The following is a 14,891-nucleotide window of genomic DNA, read 5'->3' on the forward strand; positions in this document are numbered from 1 at the left end:
GTGGCCCCCAGGCAAGCAAGATACCACTAACAGGCTTCCTGGGGACCCACACAGGAGCAAGGAGCCACAACAGGCTGAAAAAAGGAGCCACTCAGAGCCAGTGAATCATCTCAAGGGACTGGCGCATGGCTCATTCCATGGGAAGTGTTTGGAGTATGGGTGGTGGGGGAGATAGGCCCCCCTGGGCAACACTGGAGCACAGCAAGGACAGCTGATGTGCCCTCCAGTTGGCACAAGCCCACTCGTGTAGACTGGTCAGGAATATAGAACTGCAGGATGAGCAGTTTGCTGAAAAGACTGAGGTCCAGACCAGAGTTTGTACACAACCCAGGTGTACTAGGAAGGTGTACTCAGAAAACCAGGAAGTACCTATAAGGTCAACCATTAAAACCTGAGCTGCACAAAAGTCTTCCCCGCAGGGAATCAGCAGCAAAGCAGCAATTTAGCTCAATTACAGAGCTCAAGTACTGTTCCCCACAGGAAATTCCTCCATTTTAGAAGTGAGCGAAGCATAACAAATTAGTTCCAATGCAAAGTTTAAGTGGTAGAAACAGTGAATAATCCAACATGGAACTAAAAGAACAGATAAAATACCCACAGACCACAGACAAAGTTTGTTATTAACTAGTGAAGGCCTCACTTCACCAAGGAACACCTATAAAACCCAGAAGGACCAGAAGCCACCTGGGCTCCCAAGCCAGGGAGCGGGGAGGGATGAGGGCCTCAGCCATGCCCTCCGACACCCACAACCAGCCCATGGTGACCACCAAGCTGCCATAGGAAACACCCCAGGCTCCTGAGCTGGGGCAGTGGGGGATTGAGGGCTTTGGACACACCCCTGCCGACATCTGCAAAACAGCCCAGCAATGACCACCGAACCACCACTGGAAGTCCCTTGGTCTCCTGAACCAGGGTGGTGGGGAGCTGAGGGCTTTAGCCACATACCCCTTATATCTGCATTCAGCCCAGCAATGACCAAGCCACCGCTGGAAACCCCTTGGTTTCTCCTGCAGGAATGAGGGGGCTGCCATGGGCCTCAACACGCCCCCTCTTCCTTCTTCTCCCACCCTGCTTCCTTCCCCTCTCTCCCTCCCACCCAACTGTTCTGCAACCATATCTTAGAATGTAAAAACACACGGAGCTGGGGACTGACCCTTCCTCCCACAGCCAGACATACCACTGCTGCCATGGGGCTCCCCCGGGGTCCTGAGGTATGGAGTGGGACCGACCCCCTCCTCCTTCAACCAGGCACGTTGCTGCTGCCACAGTGCAGGGCCCGTCCAGGGTCCTGAGGCATGGAGTCAGGGACCGACCGCTCCTCCCACAGTCAGGCAAGGGACATGCCAAAAACACCACTTCCATGTAGGTAGTCCACCACAGCTACCAGAATAGCCACGGCTGCCACAAAGGCAGCTAGATACCACAACCACTGTGCAGATGGTCTGCCAGCCAGTCAAGTGCATTCACACAGGAGAGTCACCAGCAGAGACCAAAGTAAAGAAGAGGATGTTTCTTTCCACAAAGCCCATTCCAGAGTGACAGAAGAGACATCTATTCTACGATAATAGTAGAGGATCTGAATACATCTCTCTTAGCACTGGACAGATCATCTAGACAACAAATCAACAGATTAACCATTACTCTTTCAGAAGGAGAGAAGGAATCTAGGGTTATTAGAAGTAGGAGGGGGAAGGAAGAGGGGGATGGGGAGGGATTGGATAAGGGGCATAAAGAATAAGTATGATTTATCATAATGTATATGCTAATAATATTGACTTGATCAACATATGTAACATTGAACCCCAAAATATAATCATGATTCAATTAAAAAAAGGCAAAACCTAAAAAAAAAAAAGGGCCGGCCCGGTGGCGCACTGGAGAGTGCGCTGCTTGGGAGTGTGGCGGTGCTCCCGCCGAGGGTTCGGATCCCATGTGGAGACTGGTTCCCGCTCACTGGCTGAGCGTGGTGCGGGTGCAACACTGAGGGTTGCGATCCCGTTGCCGGTCCCCGGTACGGGCGCGACACTGAGGGTTGCGATCCCGTTACTGGTCAGTAAAAAAGACAAAAAGGGAAAAAAAATGCAAAACCTAAGCTATTTGCTGGTTATAAGAGACCCATGTAAAACAAAGAATGGATATATAAGGATATTTCCTATAAAAATATTAAGGAAGAGATAAGCATACAAATAAAAACCAAAAGAAAGCAGGAGTGACAATATTTATATTAGATAAATTAGTTAAAATTAAAAGGTTTCAACTGAATAAAGAGGGGCATTAGGTAATGATATAAAAGACAATTTATAATAAAACGTGTTGGAAAACATGGCAGCTAAATTTATGGAGGAAAAGGTATTAGTAATATGAATCTAATAAAAGTATAATTGTGTTGGAGAATTCAATATATGTTTTTCAGAATTGGAAAAGTATAGAAAAAAGAGAAAGGACATAGAAGGATTAGACATTGTAATCAGTAAACTTGGTTATATATGGGTAAATATATATAAACTACTTATGTCTATATATAAGTATTCTTGCATTTCTCCTTCTTTGAGGGTATGTTCATGGACCACTGATAAAAGAAAAATTAGATTCTAAAAAGTAGAGATTTTTATAGATCACAATTTCTAATTATAGTCTACTAAATTAGAAATAAGTAACTACAATATGACAAAAACCCACACTAATTGGAAACTAGGAAACATAATCTAAGGTAATTTATGAATTGAAGAGGATAACTATAAATTATCTAGAAAACAGTGAAAAGGAGAACACATTGTACCAGTATCTATGGAATACAGTAAAACTAATTGGGGGAAAAGTTTTAGTTTTAAATTCTTTCATTAGTAAAGATGAAAGACGAAAAATAAAGGAACTTAATGCTTTTTAAAAGAATGTAGAAAAGTAATAGAATACACCCAAAGAAACTAGGAAGAGAGAATTAATAAAAGAAAAAGGTGAAATTAATGAAATAGAAAATAAAAATATAGAGCTGATGAATATATATATATAGCTTTTGAATATATCAACAAAGTAGTTAAACAAACCTCTGATGTTGACTAAAGAAAATAGGGCAAAACTGTAGATTTAGAATAAGAAAGAAGATATAACCACTGAAAGAGAAACCATTTGATGAATTAGTAGAGTATGATTTGCTGCTCTGTGACAACTAATGTGAAAATCCAGAAGTAGATGATTTCCTAACAAAACATAAATTATATGAATTGACTGTCAAAGAAGTTATAACTTAAATAGATCAGTTACCACAGAGAAGATGGAAAGGTGATTAAATATCTGTTAATTAAAAAGATAACCACTTATAGCATCAGTATTCACAATAGCCAAAATGTGGAAACAACACAAATGTCCATCAATGGATGAATGAGTAAATAAAATATATCTGTACAATGGCATTTTAGCTGTAAAAAGTATTGAGGTACTAATACATATTCTAATGTGGTTGGACCTGAAAAACATTATGCTAAGTGAAAGAATCTAGATACAGAACGTCACATATTGTATCATTTCATTCATATGAATTATCCAGAATAGATAAATTCATAGAGACAGAAAGGAGATTCTACATGTTTTGGAACAACATATAGGTAATGTTTACACAGAATTGTGAATGTACGAAATGCCACTGAATTGTACTCTTTAAAATGTTTATTTATTTATTTATTTATTTATTTATTTATTTATTTATTTATTTATTTATTTATTCATTTATTTATTTATTCATTTATTTATTTATTCATTTATTTATTTATTCATTTATTTATTTATTCATTTATTTATTTATTCATTTATTTATTTATTCATTTATTTATTTATTCATTTATTTATTTATTCATTTATTTATTTATTCATTTATTTATTTATTCATTTATTTATTTATTCATTTATTTATTTATTCATTTATTTATTTATTCATTTATTTATTTATTCATTTATTTATTTATTCATTTATTTATTTATTCATTTATTTATTTATTCATTTATTTATTTATTCATTTATTTATTTATTCATTTATTTATTTATTCATTTATTTATTTATTCATTTATTTATTTATTCATTTATTTATTTATTTACTTATTTGTCCTTTTTGAGACCAGCCGCACCGCACTCAGCCAGTGAGCGCACCGGTCATCCCTATATAGGATCCGAACCCGCAGTGGGAGCGCTGCACTCTCCCGAGTGCGCCACGGGCTCGGCCCTAAAATGTTTAAAATAGTGAATTTTATGTTGTATGTATTTTACCTGACACCCTTCCCCCTACAAAGATACCAGCTAAGTTTTATCTAGTGTTTAAAGGACAAATAATTGTAGTTTTTTAAATGAAGCCAACTTAACTTTAATAAAAAACCCAGATGTACAAAAAATGAAAACTATAATTCAGCCTTGCTTTGTTACCCGTTATGGTAACTACTCACCTTATCTCAGGTGGATAGACATTGCCACCTTCTCTTCTCTTATCCTGAGATCCTATCATCTATTAAATTCAGGGAGCCCATTTCAGCGTTGGCATCTCTGTTATCTCTGTCCTGCGCTATAGAGTTTTCATTGATTCTGGTATCTCCTGGACCCTTTCTGTAAACATAGTTAGGGAGTGGGTGAGCAAGTCAAATATAATATATATTCATTCCAGTAACCCATTTCCTTGAGTCTTGATCTCCTTCCTTCAATGTACTATATACTGAGGATCTCTTGGCATCTCAGTAAAAGTAGGTCGCTGTTGAGTTCAGGTTTCAGTTAACTAGCTGAGGAAACTGTAAGGGACACACCCAACTGTTTGAATAGACACACTGAGTCTGTAATTTCTGATCTTATAACCATATTAATAAATTCCTTTCTCCCTAGAAATCTTGAAATCCATTCCCACACATTCTTTAGGGTTCTGCTGATAAAAATTGGCAGACTCTTACAACTTTTTTTGTGTGAATAGTAGCTACTCCTGGGTTAGATTTTATACTCATCCCTCTGGTATCTGTGGGGATTTGAGTGTAATTATAGGTCTGGAAACAATGAGAGGCCGTGGTGGAGTTGTCTGGAGGATGACCTACATTGTCCTGAAAAGTGACTGCCTCAGGTGAGGTTATTATAGAGTCTTCAGGCATTGTGAGGCTAATTTTATCATACAGGAGGGCAGGGTTGCTTTTGCTAGCAAGGAAGCCTTTTTAGGCTTTGGGTTCAGGATACTCAGATTAATGAGAAACTACCTAAATGTTCTAATACCAGTTCTCTGGATACCTCTCTTTACTGTTAAATGCCTTATATTTAACATTACAGACCTGGTGGTGATGTGAATTCAATTTGTTACATATTCATCTTCCAGTGAGATTATACTTTGAGTTTGATTTTCAGAAATCTCAACCCTGTGTCTATAAGAATTAAATTCTTTTGGGGCATTCTGGTTCTCCCAGTCTTAAGCTGGGTATTTAAGCCCTGATCTTATATTTGTTCTTTAACTTTGCCAGTGCAGGCAGAGGCAGCAGGCCACTCTGTAGTTCTTTTACTCTGTTTTCACTGTACATTCTATTGATACGGCTACTTGGTTTTCTAAATTCTTACCTAGACTCCAAGCAACTAAGGGTCTTAATTTAACTAACCATTTTCCTACTGAATGCCATACACTATCAATATTCTGTTTGTCTGTTGTCTTGAAGTAATGACTGTCTTCAGATCTAAGAAAGAACTAATTCAAGATTCCCATCTTTTAGGTTCTTTTCCTTGAAACCACTTCCTCTATAAAAAACTGTATTGATAGTGGGTCAGGAAAAGAAAAGCTAGTCTGTATACTCTGGGTGCAAAGAGTTGAGTATAAAATTAGGAGCTCGAATGAATAGGGCCAGAGATGCAAAGGTCATGGAAGATGCTGAAGGTTGGAGAAGACAACACTGAAGATCTCAGCCTGAATAACGGAAATGGGTGTTTCTCAGAAGCTCTCTTGGAATCTGCTAGAATCCTGAAGAATCTTTGAGAAGCTCCCACCAACTATCTCAGTCTGCAGTAGTGTGGTGGTTATCACAAGCTCAGCAGGAAGCCACTGTGCATTTCATAGCTGCTAATGCATTTGTTACGAGCACATCTGGAGAATAATGATTCTTCCTTAACTTTTTGCATTCAGGGAAGGGGATTCTGGTAAATTGGATTCTCTGCTTCTCTTTTGCAGTACTGAGGAGTCCTTAGAAAGGAGTAATGGAGTTGCATAATTGACAGTAGATAATTTAGCACTGAATTGAGGGGAGAAAAAAAGGAATATGAGTATATATGAGTATACACACATACATATATGATTATACACAGTGTACACATATTTGTGGCTTTTAAAAGGAGTTACACACAAACCCACCCCCACACATCCACAGGTGACTTTGGGTATCAGATTGAATTAAATTACTTCAGAGAGCCCAGAGAAACAGAGGATAGGATAAAAGTCATTTTGTTGAAGTAGTTGCTTTATTACTTGTCACTTTTTCACTTATTTTCAAAGATTGTAAATTTGAAAGTGATTCTGCGTAGACTCCAAATATTGGGAAACATTCCATGTCTTCCAGTAGCTTGCTCTTCTTTCTCTTCTGTAGAAATAGTAAGAAGAGCATAAGCTTTTAATTCAGAATGTGTTTGAATTCTGGACTTGCTGGTTACTGGTATCTGAGTGTCTGTTTCCTCATCTTAATGACAACAATAGTATTTTTCCTCATGATTGAAAGGGTTGAATTTAATAATGCATGTAAAGTACCTAGCATAGTACCTAACTTATAGTAAGAACTCAGTAAATGGCAGTAATTTTCAACTTTGTTTTCTAGTTCATACATGGCTTCTTCCCTCATTGTTTTTGCTTTTTAAAACACAAGAATATTTAATTGGCAACGTTTCAAGAGTTGTAGAAAAGACAGTTTTTGGACAAGTGACCACTAGGTCCTTTCCCTCATTTTATCCACCTGTGAGTGGGTGGTCTTTCTCTTGAGGGGAAGAAGATAGTGAAAGGAGAATTTGAGGAGACCTTGGATCTGTAACTCAGAGAGAAACGGATGGCTGGAGATTCCCTGCTTCTCTAACTTTGGTGTTATGTGGTCTCCAGCTGAGAGTTTCAACTGTTCTTAAGTACTCTGAACAGGGGTGGGACATTGGTATTCTGGGGATTGTTTTTGCTTGAGATCAGTCTTTTCTCCAACTTTAGACTTTGGCTATTTTTAATCTACATTTCATTTTTTAAATTTCCATTTATATCTTCTTAATGCTGCCTTTGTTTGAGTTGACAAACCGTAAGTCTATTTCTTTCATTCATAAGAAAAATAGCAACTCATTATACTCGTGCATTAAACTGATGATTTTAAGTCTATAATCGAAGCAATAAAGATAAGATATAATTCATTAACTTTACTTATTGTTATTTATTTACTTTGATTTTTTGCCATTTAAATAGTATTTTAAACTAGAAAAGGCTATAAACAAAAACTCATAGTAGACTTCTTATCTAATAGTTAGAATGTTTGATAGGAAAAAAGAATAATGTCTTCATTTCTTTTAGGTCTTATGGAAGTGTATTTAAAGCAATACATAAGGAATCTGGTCAAGTTGTTGCAATCAAACAAGTACCTGTTGAGTCAGATCTTCAAGAAATAATCAAAGAAATTTCCATAATGCAGCAATGTGACAGGTATGAAGAGATTTTATTTTTTGTTTACCTTTGTTTCATGAGTCTTGTTAATGATATAAAATGTATTCTTTGGTCATCTGTTTAGTTTTCTGACTTCCCATTGGAAGTGAGACGAATCCTTCAAGGAAGGTAAGGACAGCTTTGTAGGATTGTCCTTATGACTTACAACTCTTTGCTTATAAAGCAGAAACGATGTTATAACATAAAGGAACATGTGGTGAAGAAAATACTTGAGCAGTTTTTCTATTTTTAGGACAAATTTATGGGTGAAAATGATTTTTTAATGTTAAGGGGGGGTCATTTAACATTCTATATTATATAATCGTTTTTATTAATTAAAAAGTCATGTTTTATGTATTTCTAATTCATTCAGCAAATATTTACTGAGCATCTCCAGTTGGCCAGGTACTGTGCCAAGATCTAGGAATTCCAAAAGAACTAAAGATGCTGTTTTTCTGCTTGAGGGGCTGGTAGTCTAGTTGGGAAGACAAACACGTAAACGTATGGCACAGCCATGATACTTACTGGTGCATGCGGTGATGTGAGAAGGAGGAAACAAGGCACCTTCCTCAGCCAGTGGTGTCAGGAAGTCTGGAATGCTGAGGAAGAGTTAATTTGGTAGAGATACAGGGATGAGGGAGAGAAAAGAAAATTACAGGTTAGAGAGGTGAAAAACAGCTTACTGGTATGTGCTGTTCTGACAAGGTTTAGAATTATTCGAGTGGGAAGTATGGGACAGATTGGTGTAAAGTGAGGTTGGATACATGAATGGAGCTGATGATGAAGGGTCTTGTATGCAGTGTTAAGTAGCCTGGTTGTATTAGGGTTCTCCAGAGAGACAGAATTAATAGGATATGTTATAAATATATGAGGGGGAATTTATTACGGGTATTACCTCATGCGATTGTGAAGAAAAGTCCCACGATAGACCGTCTGCACACTGGATTCCGTTAGCGTGACTCAGTCCAAGGCTGAAGGCCTCAAAACCAGGGAAGCCGATGGTGTCCTTGGTCTAAGTCCTGGAACTCAAAGCTGGAGAGTCTCGAGCTCTCATGTCCACGGACAGGAAGAGTGTATCCCAGCTCCAGTGGAGAGAGAGAGCTTCACCTTTTTTCTCTGTCTTTTGTTCTCTCTGGGACCCCAGTGGGTTGGATGGTTCCTACTCACATCGAAGATGGGTGTTTTCCACCCAGTCCAATCAGGCTTTCGTACTAATCTCTGCTGGAAACACCGTCATGGACACACCTAAAAAGATAGCTTTACCAAGTTTCTCAGCATTCCTTCATCTAATCAAGTCTACACCTAGAATTAACCTTCACATTGGTCTTTATTCTATAAGGGATGCAGAGTGTATAAATTAGGATTATGTTTATTAGCCTATAGTTACTTAACCAAAGAGTGATTTATTATTCTCTCTTAACAAAAGGTCTGAAGGTAAGGCTGGTGCAGTAGCAACAAAGTAACATCTGTGTCTCAGGCTTCTTTTCTTAGCATATGGCCTCTGTCTTCATGTGTATTATGTCATGGCTACAATAGGGCTACACCAGCCCTAGCCTTATGCTTATATTCCAGGCAGGAGAAAGAAAGGAAGAAGCAGGAAGGGGCTTTCCCAGAAGTCCTCAGCTTATGTCTTATTTTGTCAGAATTGTATCACATGGTTACTTAGAGCTGGTGACTTTGGGGAATCTGGACACGTCACTCCTAATCAAATCAGGGCTGTATTAGTAAGAGGTCCATGGGATACTTTGTCTCTTAACAGTGTGTAAGATCTATGTATTATAAGCTGTCGGTTCTCCCACTGCCGGAGACTGACAAAGCCGGGTTGGAAGAGACCCCGGACCAGCCGGCGGCAACCTCTTATGGGGCTGAGCGGGATGATGAGTGTCGCAGGCCCGATCCCCTCTGCGCTTCGGCCCCGGGGACAAAGAAAGAACACCGAGCCTGGAGAGCGGTCAAAGCCGGAACTCTGTTTATTACAAGGGAACAGAGGCTTATATAGGGAGTGTGGGGTGGGGAAACTATTACCCAATCAGGGGCGGCCACATCGTAGAGGGACGGGTAACGGTAGAGCGGGAAAAAAGTGCCGAGTCACAAAACCCCGGAAGAGGGAGCAGTTAGCTACGTGCGTTTTGGCTTGCATGAAATGGCGGCGGCAAATTCGTGATTTGCTTGCAACATGGCTACCGCCCTGTTTATATCAAGAAACAGAAACTAGATACGGGAAAGTTCCTCATGGTGGAAGTGCACCGTAATGTGGCCCAACATCTCCCCCTTTTGTTTTTGTATACCAAGGTGTGACCTCTGTCTTAGGTTGTCTGTGTTTCCAGATCTTACCCGTCACTGAGTATCACACAGCCAGGTTATGAATAGGGTGCAGCCCCTGTCTTAGGTTGTCCTTACTTTTAAATACGGGAAAGTTCCTCATGGTGGAAGAGCACCGTAATGTGGCCCAACAATAAGCCTTTTGGCTAATGAAGTTTCTAGAGGAACTTTGCTGCTTGGATTGTTCAATTTTGCTTTTATTTAGGTTATGCTATGTATTTAGGTTATGTTACATATTTTCCATAAAGGCTGTGTAACTTGAAATTTAAGTGGTTATAGAAAAAATAATAAATTCGTCAGCCCCCAGATCAAAGTAAGTAATTGCAGAGTTTTCCCAGACCTGGCTATTAATTTGGTAACTTGATGAGAATGTAGTTCCCACAGTTTGATACAGAAAAGGAAAGATTGAGTATAGCATAGTGCTGGACCTCTCAAGTGTGCTTAATACTTGCCTGATACTGTTATTATTTTATTATTAAAAATAGTTCAGGGACTAGTGCTGTAGTTTGGAGATTGTAATTGAGTATTGTCAAGAAAAGACAGGGTCTCAAATATTACCTATTATATATCTCTTCTCCTAACCTTTATGCATCTTGGAACCTGTCAGCTCTTATTCAGATTTCTGCAACAGCGTCTTCTTTGTTCACTCTCTCTTTCATTTTTGCTTCCTCTAGCCCATTTTCTTTCCTGAAGCTAGAGTGATCTTTCTAAAATGCAAATCTAATCAAGCCGTTACCTGTTTAAAACCCATTGCCTAGATAAATCCAGTCTTATAAGGATGGCTTACAAGGTCCTAAATGTTCTGGCCAGCACTTGTGCCTTCAATCTCTTGGATCCGAGTTTCTCTTTTAAGCACACGTTTACTTGCGTTCTCTGTCACCTGACTCTTAAATTCCTTACTCAGTGTTCTTGGATCTTAACCACATAGTGGTTACTCGAATATTAACGAATACTTCTGATTCTTGTCTGGGCAGCTCAACTGGAATATCCGATGGAATTTCACATTTAACATTTAAAACCAAATTTTTAATTGTTCCAGACAGGTGTTTCAAATTCCTTTTGTATTAATGGCATCATCGTCTATTTAATCTTCCAGCAACAAAACTGAGAATCATCTTTATTCCTTTTTCTGATAGTTCTGATGACACTAAGTCTTGTAAATTTTCCTTCTGAAATGTTTTCACTGTCTTTATCCTTCTCTTCGTTCCTTCAGAGAAGAAATTATATTTTTATTTCCTAGCAGTGTCTACCACTGAACTTTTGGTTGATGAGTGAATGGTTATGATATGTATGAAGAGTACAGGGAAAAGCGTTACAGATTGAGAAAACCCTAGGGAAATCAGGTCCTTATTCTCATTTCACACTTTAAACTTTTGAGGGGAAAGAAAAGTATAGAATACAAGGAGAAGAAAATGTGAATAGATCTAGAACTTTTGTACCACTTGACAGTATAATGACTTGCACATAGTAGGTACTTTTCAAACATTTATTGAATGAAATAAATGGTGGAACGAATATGGATAAGAAATGGTTCCTGCCTTTTAGGTTTCACCCTCAAATTCATACTATAAGTATGAAAATGTGAAGGATTAAAACATTTTGTTGGTTAAAAAAATTAGTTCATTGAAAGTTTCTAAAAATGCTAAAAGATAGAGCAAGTAAAAGATAAGCCAGGAAATGACAGAAGAAAGCATTATGTTTTAACTACTAATTACTGGTATTAATGTAGATGTGATATTGAGAAATTGGCATGAAAATGATTTGGAAGAAAATAGTACAGATTGAAAAAATTTCCACATGAGACACTGAAATTTTGTTTAGAGAAAATGAGATATGCATTTCTGAAGTTTAAATATTTTCTTTTTTCGATCGGAAGGGGATCGCAGCCCTCAGCTTGGTGTTATCCGCACCACGCTCAGCCAGTGAGCGCAGTGGCCATCCCTGTATAGGATCTGAACCCACGGCCTCAGTGCCAACAGCACCGCACTCTCCCGAGTGAGCCATGGGGCTGGCCCTAAATATTTTCTTTCTTTTTTTTTTTGTCTTTTTTCCGTGTCCGGCAACGGATCGCAACCCTCAGTGTTGCCCCCGCACTGGACCGGGGACTGGCAACGGGATCGCAAGCCTCGGTGTTGCTCCCGCGCCTCGCTCAGCCAGTGAGCGGGAGCCGGTCTGTATGTGGGATCCGAACCCTCGGACGGGAGCGCCGCCGCGCTTCCCAAGCGGCGCACTATCCAGTGCGCCACCGGGCCGGCCCAATATTTTCTTAATATATTGAGCTATTTGGGTATTTGGCAAATCTTCTTGCTTTCTAAACTCTATAAAGAGACCAGAGGGAGGGTTTTGATCTTTTTTTGTTCATTTTAGTGAATATTAAAACATGTGGTGAATACTGCCTTTTGGTATAATTATTTGAAGGAGCCCATCTACTTTGTTTATTGCTGAATCTTCAATGTCTAGTCCAGTGCCTGGTACAGAGTAGATTTTAAATAAATATTTTTTAATGGATAAATCATAGGATATCAATGCTAGACTAGACATTTGTAGGTCAGCTAGTTTAGTGTTTTTCAAATTGTATTATGCTCTAAGTAGATAGTTTTAGGGATATTTTCTCCAAACAGTGAAGAATTGAGCAGAATGTTATTGCTGTATCTTTTTTATATATTGGGGCTCATTCTAAGATTTTATTTGAGGAAAAGGCTTCTGGCGCTAAAGCATATTTAAAAACTATTTTACAGATATGGAAAATGAGACCTATAGATTTTACATGAATTGCACAAGACCACACAGCTAGTTAATGACTGAGATGCTGTAAGAACACATTTACTGACTCTAGAGCCAGTGTTGAAGAAAGCAGTATCTGTAAAAAGATTCCAGCAGTTCGAAGTGAAGCATTCTCAAGGCATTCCAGGGGTGGAGGCAAGAGCTGGTCAGCAGTACTTGTGAATACTACAAAATATTTTCATGGAAAAATAGAATTAAAAGATAATATGAATCTTTCTGTGAACTTTTTGAAGTACCCTCATATGTGCCAGGTACTGTGGGTACAAGGGTACCACAATTTGCACAGCTCCTTCCTTCCTGGCACTTATACTCTAGAAAAAGAGCTTCCCATACCTGAGTGAAGAAAAATGTGTTGTTATGAATCAGAGCACACAATGATTCACTTATTTACTCATTCAACTAATATATATTGAATACCTACTCCTGAGTGTAGCTATCATGTGCTGCTCACAAGAGATGTAACAATAAATGATGTAAAGCTTTAGAGGGACTTTCAGTCAGATGGAAGAGACAGATGAATGGGCAGGCTGTTTCAATATATTGTGGTAAGAGCTGTGATGGGGTAATATGGGGGAACTATGTGGATTGGAAGACATATCTCACACCTCACAATTGAGGATTCAGGGAAAGTTTCCCCAGGGAGTTATACCTAAGCTGAAGGATGAGTTAGATTTTCTGGACAAAGTGGACAGACAAGCCACATAGGAGAATAGAGCATTTCCAGCTGGCCTGCTCAGAGTGTCACTGAGCGTTCCCTTTCATCTACTAGAGAAGTTCCTCTTATCTTTTCTATTTGCTCATGTTTCTGGGTAAGATTCCATTTGAACACTGTTTCTGAGGCAAAAAAAGAAAGAAGTTTGAAAACCACCATCTTGGAGGGTTAGTGATGGGTTTTGGCAATTTGTATCAGCTCATGTGTATGTTTATTCAGTTTTGGGTGGGTAAGATATAAATAGCTGTGACTGAGATTTCTATTGTAAAGAATTCATTTCTCATAGGAGAATATTCATATTGCCTTTTTAAAAGCATTATTTATATTACCCCTGTAAAGATTGTGGTAGGATGTTGATGGAAATTATATAATAAAAAGCCATTTCTTTAATATTTTAATTATCACATGGTCATAATAAGAGGACTTTAAAAAATATGCCTTCAGCAATACATGATTTTCTTCAATTAAGATGAATTTCAAGTTAATATTTTAAAAGTCACCTTTTAATTTTAATATTTTTAAAAAATTTTAATATTTTTTTAATCCTGCAAACGGCAGGATTTTCTTCTTTTTTATGTCTGAATAGTATTTCATTGTATATATGTACACCACATTTTCCTTATCCATTCATCCATTGAAGGACATTTAGGTTGTTACATGTTGGCTATTGTGAATAGAATATTTGAATTTCTATAAGAAGCTTAAATGTAATGATTCAGTTCATGTGACTTGTACCATGAATAGTATTTATGTAAGGTACAAATAGATAAGAAGAGTTTGTAGTGGTTTTTCCATTTTTTTCCTCTGTTTTTTTTTTTTTTCCGCTTCTCTTTTTGTGTATTTCTGTTTTGTGTTGTAATACTAGTGGAAGACTGTTGGGGTAAAGAGTTTGAGCTGTGAAGTGGAGATGGAGGAATGGAAAGGATGTGATCATTAGGCATGAGATGAGAGGAAGCCAAAAAACAAACAGAGGAAGATATGTCATTTCATTGGGTTGAAGGTTAAATAGGGGAAGGGAAGTAATTAATAGGACAGGAGAATGAAATGGAAGGGAGATGCCTAGGAGAAAGACATAGAACGTGGCTCATGATTGCCACCCTACTCATCAAGGCATCTGTTTCTCTTCTGCTTCCTGGTGTAGTCTGTAATTTTACTTGTGTCTTTATTGTTTCTCCATCCAATGGAATTTTCAAAGTCGTAACTGCTTACCTCTGTTTAAAAGTGAGAAATCTATGGGCCGGCCCGGTGGCGCACTGGATGGTGCGCCGCTTGGGAAGCGCGGCAGCGCTCCTGTCCGAGGGTTCGGATCCCACGTATAGACCGGTTCCCGCTCACTGGTTGAGCGAGGCGCGGGAGCAACACCGAGGCTTGCGATCCCGTTGCCGGTCCCCGGTCCGGTACGGGGGCAACA

The 14,891-nt window shown here is 38.7% G+C and overlaps 1 protein-coding gene across 1 annotated transcript in view; it reads left to right on the top strand.

Moving 5' to 3' along the window:
• LOC103603673 (serine/threonine-protein kinase 3-like) overlaps window positions 1–14,891 on the top strand; it is a 125,674-nt gene that overhangs the window by 49,386 nt on the left and 61,397 nt on the right. The window contains exon 3 of the mRNA XM_008588244.1: window positions 7,534–7,662. Within this exon, the coding sequence (XP_008586466.1) occupies window positions 7,534–7,662 (129 nt within the window). The remainder of the gene's footprint in view (window positions 1–7,533; window positions 7,663–14,891) is intronic.

This window comes from Galeopterus variegatus, unplaced genomic scaffold, assembly GCF_000696425.1.
Source record: "Galeopterus variegatus unplaced genomic scaffold, G_variegatus-3.0.2 Scaffold4737, whole genome shotgun sequence".
NCBI classification, from domain to species: Eukaryota; Metazoa; Chordata; class Mammalia; order Dermoptera; family Cynocephalidae; genus Galeopterus; species Galeopterus variegatus.